Source organism: Carya illinoinensis, chromosome 11 (assembly GCF_018687715.1).
Source record: "Carya illinoinensis cultivar Pawnee chromosome 11, C.illinoinensisPawnee_v1, whole genome shotgun sequence".
In the NCBI taxonomy this organism is placed as follows: Eukaryota; Viridiplantae; Streptophyta; class Magnoliopsida; order Fagales; family Juglandaceae; genus Carya; species Carya illinoinensis.
The window spans coordinates 10,383,703-10,391,130 of NC_056762.1; the positions used below are offsets into that span (position 1 = coordinate 10,383,703).

The 7,428-nt window shown below is 35.9% G+C and overlaps 1 protein-coding gene across 2 annotated transcripts; it reads right to left on the reverse strand.

The window, feature by feature from the left end:
• Positions 1–70: 70 nt before the first annotated feature.
• LOC122281461 lies at positions 71–6,889 on the reverse strand. Of its 2 annotated transcripts, XM_043092944.1 has the most exons (4): positions 6,736–6,889; positions 4,994–6,555; positions 1,984–2,411; positions 71–908 (listed from the first exon to the last, which is right to left on the reverse strand). In XM_043092944.1, the coding sequence occupies exons 2-4, from the start codon at positions 5,883–5,885 to the stop codon at positions 114–116; spliced, it is 2,115 nt and encodes a 704-aa protein (XP_042948878.1). In that variant the 5' UTR covers positions 5,886–6,555; positions 6,736–6,889; the 3' UTR covers positions 71–113. The 2 variants fall into 2 exon arrangements, with proteins under 2 accessions (XP_042948878.1, XP_042948879.1); XM_043092945.1 differs by lacking the exon at positions 6,736–6,889 and having other exon boundaries at positions 4,997–6,723.
• Positions 6,890–7,428: the final 539 nt, after the last annotated feature.

Here is a 7,428-nt window from a genome sequence, read left to right on the forward strand (position 1 = left end):
AGTAACAAGAGGAAATAATTGGACAAAAAGGAATATGGGAATAAGAACAGCCAATGTAAAGATACCTATATTCTCTATACACTGCAAAACTTGATTTTATTTCATTTCAATGCTCATTTTTCGTCCATTAAGAACAGAACTCTTTGTGCGTTTAGAATTACAGGAGAACCTTTCTTGCTTTTCTCCACAATCTTCTTGATCAATTGCTTCTCGAACTCATCATCCCAATCACTTTTTTCATCTTCACTTGCACCGACGTCATTCAATTCCTGAAACTCAGTCGTGTGACCTCCAAATGATCTCTTCTTGCAAGAAAAGAACTCCATGGACGATACGTCATTTTCGATTGCAAGATGTGGCATGGAACCATCCATGCCACCATTTTGATGGGTGTATGCATGTCGATCCGACATTTTGAAGCTCTCTTGAAGCTTATTTTCACTGGCCCTTGATGGTAAATCCTGGTATTCTGAATCAGCTGCCTTGATTTTTTCTATGCAAGCCTCATTGTATGCATCTAGAGTTTCCCCTGAGAGGTTCATAATCAAAGGCTGGGCCACAGGATTGCATTCTTGAGCAATTGAACTTTCTGGGGTAGAGGAATATCCTCGTTCATAGCTTGAGAATTCATTCCAAGGACTCGTCTGCACTGATTGCATGCGGTTTAACTGTCTCTGGCTGTTTTGAAGGGCTGCCTCAAGCTCCTGTACATGTTCTTCGAGTCTACATTGAATAACCTCATGCAGACGCAGGCTCAATTCTCGTGGTGAAACAGCATAGCTTCCAGAGTGAGGGGTGGAGGTGTCCCCCACGTCTTGATTTGACTTAGGTTGTGCAACAGCTTGGCCATGGATCATATCTGCTCTCAAGTCACCTTGAGCAAAATCTGCTACAAATTCCGGATGAAGCTGCATATATATTAAGCTCTGTCAACACTTGCAGACAAAATATAACATGAAACGTGCAATCTATGCAAGTGAAGTGCAATATCCATGGCATTGATGATGAATAGTTTCTAGATTTGTGTTTCCATTCTTCAAGATTAATGTTAAGTGTGTTCCCATATGCGAACCATGGTTGCTTCTGCAAGGAAAATATATCGTGCAAAGGCCGGAACCAGCAACGGGGCCATGGTTATAATAAAACTTGACATTCATCAAGTCAAAACACTAATCTAGTTACAAGTGCTAATTTTATGTTACCACATCGATGGAGTGCATGTTGGACTGCATATGGTGGCGAATGAAACTAAGCTATAGAGTGGATGCTAAAACATTAAGGGTAAACTTGAGCTCTACGGTTGAACCCAATCAATAAGGACTTAAGGACTTGCACTTCTGTTTTATTTATTTATTTATTAAGCTACTATATAATGGAATATGAATTTTGAACAGATTTTGTAGTGACAAGTTAAAGTGATTTATTAACCCTATAATTTAGGTCAATATCACTTACAGAAGGAAACTTGCAGTTGTTACTTGAACTTCAAAATCAGAGACCATCCGATTACACTGGACAAGTCATGCCCCATCATTAAGCATTCTGGAAATTTTGAATACTTAAGAAATCTAGAAAATAATTTTTATATAAAAGCTAGAAATATCATATCTATGAGTCTATGAATCAAAAGAGAGAAAGTTGAAAAAGACGTATTAGATTCAAAAGATGAAAGTAGCTTATTGTATCAGCATAATAATGCATTTGCTTCTAAACTTTGATTAAATGGACAGAATGCAGGTTTAAGTAACTTCAAAGGAAAAGTTTCTTGGCATACATATCTTTACTGAAAGATCAAGTCCATTCCCATGATTGCATATTGAAAAGGGTTTTCTTTTTTTCGAAATAGAATAAAAACAAATAGACAAAAAAAAAGGCAATAATACAGCTAAACATCCAGTCTGTTGCATATGTTGCACACCATTGAGTCGTGAACCCAAGTTATCAACCTGTTATAAAGAATTTAAAGATAAGAGACAGGCTTACCTGAACAAGATCAGAGAATCTTCTGTCCAAACTAGATGCATTCATGTTTAGCTCCAACCTCTCAAGTTCTGCTTCAAGTTCTGCTTCAATTTTACTCATAGGTTCTGAGCTCTCCTCTACACTCTGATCATATAATTTTTTGCCATCATATTTAGTTGAAATATCTATAGACAGTTCAGGGGAAGCTGCAGTTAGTGTCCTGTCACAGGAGTTGTCACAAGTATCCTTTGATTTATAGCTTTCATTAGCTAGCTCCTTCACTATCAGTGAGTCTTTCATATCTAGCTCATCTTGTAGATCTTGGACAAAGTTCTGAGTCTGCTTCAATTTCTCTTTCAGGCTGTCAACTTCTCTTTTATTTGTTTTAAAAGAAGATAATATACCAAAATAAATCCCAAGACAGAAAAGATTTATTCCATCTTTTGACCCTGATGAATGTAAAAGTTTTAGTCCAATGACATTCATTATAATGGCATTATAAAAATACAAAATAAAGATTGAAGACAATCAATAAGTGTGATAACCGGCAACCTAATTCACTGGAAGGCCAATACAATTATTTTCTAGCATAGAGAGTTCCATCAGATATTTTATTGAAACCCTTGTCAGTAAAGGATACATGTCAATAAAAGAAAGCATTCACACTAGCTCGCTCCCATCAGCTAGCAATGTGTGTGCCAAAGGCAGATGAAGACTCACTGTCTAGTATGAATGAAAGGTATGTCAAATCTTTGCTGCAGATAGAGCAAGGACCATATTTGCATAAACAAGACATTTTCTAAATTCTACAGCTAGGCATTTTACATGGAAGAGCAATGCCGGACATATTGTTGTCACCACATCTGATATAGAATATTTGATTTTAACTGATTAGATTTATTTGGTTGTGGCTTGTCGCAAAATGGCTTCAGGAATTGTTGGGGTTTTAGTTAAATATGAAGAAATGTGGAAAAGACTTGAAGGGATTTGGAGGTTTGAATCCAAGATTCTAGGAGACAAATCCAGCTAAAACAGGAAAAGAAAGAGAAGAACAAATAGACAAATGTCTATGCAAACGCAATCACACCTTAAAAACACTCTGCAGGAAAAACTCTGTCTCTGAATAAACTGACAGACTAAAAGAGTTTGTAAAGGCTGTCATTTAGGAACTAAGCTGTACTACCATCGGTAGGTCAGCACAATAGAACAATTCTACTGCACGACCTAAGAGACAGAACCTATGTCATTTCCAGGCCTCTGGGATTTTGTCTTTTCTTTTGATAAGTGAACTTTTGAGTTTATAAAATAAATAACCCCATTCCCTTGCTTTCTTGCTTACATAATTTTCACTTCACAGCATGCAATCTTCCCTACCAAAAAAATAAAAGGGAGAAAAGAAAAACAGCCTAGAAGCAGCTTCAAGCATAGCTATATATGGATTCAATTTTTTTCAGTAAACAAGATTTTATTGACTATAAGAATAGGCAAGAACCCAAGTATACGGGACATATACAAGAGCAACGCTTAAGCATCCTAGTTTAGTAATACAAGGAATTTATGAAAAGTCATGACATGAAAATCAATCACAAATGACCAATGGAGTAAAGTATTGAAAAAGAAATTCCTACGCTCATTCATTGACAGCTCTTGATCTTCAAAAAGAAAATATGGATTCATCAAAACAAAAGCATTACCTCTTTATTGCCAACAAATTGCAGAGAAGTAAATGAGGGAAAGAGAGTTTACAATTTAAAAGGCACAAGTGCATTGATTTGCTGAGTTCTAAAGATTTCACATATTCGTAATCCCTCAATATTAAATAAAAAATGATAAATAATCTCAAATATCTAGAGAAAACGACCAAAAATACTAAGGTCTGAATTCTGAAGTCCTAATCTACTGATCTCCACAGATAATCACAAGGGTTAGAGCTTCTTCTTCCCAGTGGACTCCCAATGTTGTCTGTGTCAAAGGTGAAGAAAACTGTGGCATTGCAGTTAAGGTCAAAGTCAAGGTGTCTGGTTTACTGTGGGGACTTCCAGTTCATCTTGAGAGGAGGTTGCTTCAAGTTCTAAACCACCTTTAGTGATGATGCTTATAGGTCCATAGGGGAAGAACTGGGGAAAGTCAGAGAGAAAAAGTGTGTACCTGATATTTTCAGACTACTAGCTAAGGGAAACTTTTCTGCAAAATTACATAATCTAACAAACATCCTAAGGACAGTACCTAATTTCTGCAAATCAGGAAACTAGTGAACTAGGAAACTTCAAACACCATTTTTTTATTAAAAAAAAAAAAAGACCCAAAACTCATGGGCTATGGCTAATGCAAATACCATGAAGTTTGCAAATTAAAAAACTACCACTGGTAAAAAGTTAAAAAGAAATAAATAAAACTGAACCAGCTTCATACAAACTTATGGACATAAACTAAGATTCTAAGACACAACCAAGAGTCAAGAGTCTAGAAAACCTTGGACTGAATATCTCTGTTATGTCTTCAAATATGTTCTTCTGGATTATTTTGTGGTCTGCCAAAAGTGAAAATGGAAAAATGGGATTGGTCTTCTAAACATTAACAATCCTTTCCCTGGTGAGGGAGAAATTTATACTTAAACTGGATACTCAAAATCTACCAGAAGTATTTATTGTTTCAGGGATGGATGCAAATTCTACATTTGCATTTTTTCCTAATTTCTTGGGCTTGCCAACCAATGAAGCGTACTAAACAGCTCCACTGTTTTCCTTTGCATAAAAGAGTCTAATTTTTTTTTCATTTTTTTTTTTTTTTTTTGTGTGTGTGTGTGTTGGGGGGGTGGTGGTTACACAACCATAGAGAAAAAAACAAAGACTTAACAGACGTGCCATTCTTTGGGACCTGAGTTTTACCAACAAAAAGGGAAAAAAAAAAAGACTAAACATGTTTTTTTTAGAGCTGAGAAAAATCTTAGCATTAATAAGAAGCAATTGAAGTGAAGATTGCTTTCCTCATTGAATGAAAAAACATTTAGTGAATGAAATCAGATCCATACCACCTTCTGAAAGGGTGTTCTTTAGACCGGCCATTTTGATGGAGCTGCTCAATCTTCCATTTCCATCCTTTCTTGTCCTTTTCATCTTACTCGAGAACTCTAAAGAGCCAATTTTCGGTAGTGGAGGAATGCCAGACACATTTTCATTCCTAACCAAACAGGCTTCTTCAAGCACCTTATCTTCCACAAATCCAATTGGTGCACTGAAACAACAATCATTTCCTCTGCCGAGTATTTGGCTTCCAGCAGTACCAAGTAGTGGCCTCGTAGTTGGTGCAGATGGTGATGGAAGGGAACTAAATACATAATTTTCCATTTTAGCATGTTCCTTGTATAGCTGAGCCATAAGACAACTTTCCAGGGAACTTAGGGGTTTACTAAAATGCTCATTGCATTTAGGTCTAAGAGAGCTTCTATTCCTCGAAGAACCATGAAAAGGACCCATCCCAGCAGAAGGACCCACTAATGAATTACCACAATTATCACTGATATCACCACAAAGCCCATTTCCAGCTTCATGCTCTAAAACATCATTTGTTGAGGTTTTTGGTAGTATGCTTAATACATTATGATCTTCATATTTGTCTAAATATCCCAACTTCTCAACATCAAACCCACTGGTGGAAGCCACTTCTGCAGCTGAAGCACCATCCGCTTGGTATATATCTGAAACTCTCTCATCAGAAATCCATTTCTTCTCTGTTGAAACACCATCTCCCAGTTTCTTTATATGTGCCAATCTGTGGAAGGGATGACCAGGGGATTCAGGTTTCCCACAATTAGAGTCCCCAGGAGACAACTCGGGTAAGCTATTAGTATTCTTTGACAGATTTCGCCAATACTTAGCTAAACATCCAGCACTAGCAGCAACTGCAACCACCCACAAATCCATTTCCTCTCTCCCTTCCACAGAAAAAACACTAACCTAATTCCACAACAGAAATATTCCTCTTCGTTTCAATTCTCAGCATAAAAATCCCAAAGCCAACAATTTCCATGAATCCAAAATTGAAAACCCTGAATCTAAGAATAAAAAACCTCCAAAACTTGCACTTCAAAAAAGGTGCTGAAAACTTAAAGCCACCACTTTCTCAGAAATAAACCAAAAACCCAATTCAAGGGAACGTATTTTTCCTGTGTCTCAGTTTTCAGCACAAAATTCTAACGATGCCATCATTCTTGAAACAGGAAATTATGCGCTAAGCTCAGAATGAACCATACTAAAATTCCAACTTTTTTCTAGTAGTAATTAATTGCAGAAACCAATATCCTAAACCGCAAAACTATACCCAAACACGAACAGCAATCATGTCAAAAACAACAAACTGAAGGGCACTTCTGTGAACAAATATCAGAGTTCCAATTAAGACCATATTCAACTTATAAGGACCTCATCAAGAACAACCACGCCGAAATAGGCTTAATGGGGTAACCTGGAAACCTATAAAAGAATAAACCCCATTTCCTTCTAGAAACTCTCCATATATCATAAAACATCAACAATCCCAAGAAAGTAAGAGGTACCCAATATCCAAGCTATAACCATTTGAACAGCCTCCGTGCTGCAAAACCCATCAAGAAAATCGACCCATTAAGCCGAATACCAAAACACCATAAACGAAGTTGGTGAAAGTTCTAACCGTCCGTTTGAGAAAAGAGAACGATATGTAAAAGAAGAAAAAAAGAAACAAGAATGTCAAAAAGGCTCAGTACGATTCTGACATTCGAAATAAAAGGCTTACTTTTACAAATCTTACAGACCCAACTTTCTAAGACGATGTTGTTGAATCTCGCGGATTGGATTCCCCTGACGAATAAGGCCCGTTGCCCCGTTATCTACACACAAATACACCTACGGCTACGAGTACGAGTTATTACCAGTTGAAAACGAGGGTTTTAGAAAGGAAAATGACATGCACTATATTTTATTTTATTTTATAGTTCAAGGAAGTGGTTATTAATAAAGTTGTGTATTTTATTTATTTTGTTTAACAATTAAGGATATTTAAAAAATATTTTAAAAAAATACAATTGCCCTAGTGATAATTTTGAAGAGATAAATTCATAAAACTGGAGAGTAATACCTTTTACAATAAATAAAATCACAAAATAACTTTAAAAAATAATTTGCATTTTTAATTTATTTTTATATTTTTGTTCATAAAATTTTACATCGTCTCGTAGAAAATTATATGTGAAGGGTAGATATTTTTGCTAAACCGAGAGGACCGAATTATTTTTTCTTTAAAAAATGACCTTCCTTATAATTGCTTAGCTTATTAGCGAGAAAATTTTTGGATTGGTTACAAACTTCCATGGTACAACTTAAAGAGTTTAATCTCAACATTAGATCAACCATGAACTTATAATTCGATGAGAATGTGCCTTTTTTTTTTTTTTTTTTTGTCAAAATCATGTGCTTTTTTAGCCAATTT

Excerpts from the sequence above, each read along its gene's own strand:
- LOC122281461 (XM_043092944.1), bottom strand. The coding sequence starts at position 5,885 with ATGGATTTGTGGGTGGTTGCAGTTGCTGCTAGTGCTGGATGTTTAGCT. Across the intron at positions 2,412-4,993 it reads GAACACCCTTTCAGAAGGTG|GGTCAAAAGATGGAATAAAT; the intron begins GTATGGATCTGA and ends TACATTCATCAG. Across the intron at positions 909-1,983 it reads GATTCTCTGATCTTGTTCAG|CTTCATCCGGAATTTGTAGC; the intron begins GTAAGCCTGTCT and ends ATATATATGCAG.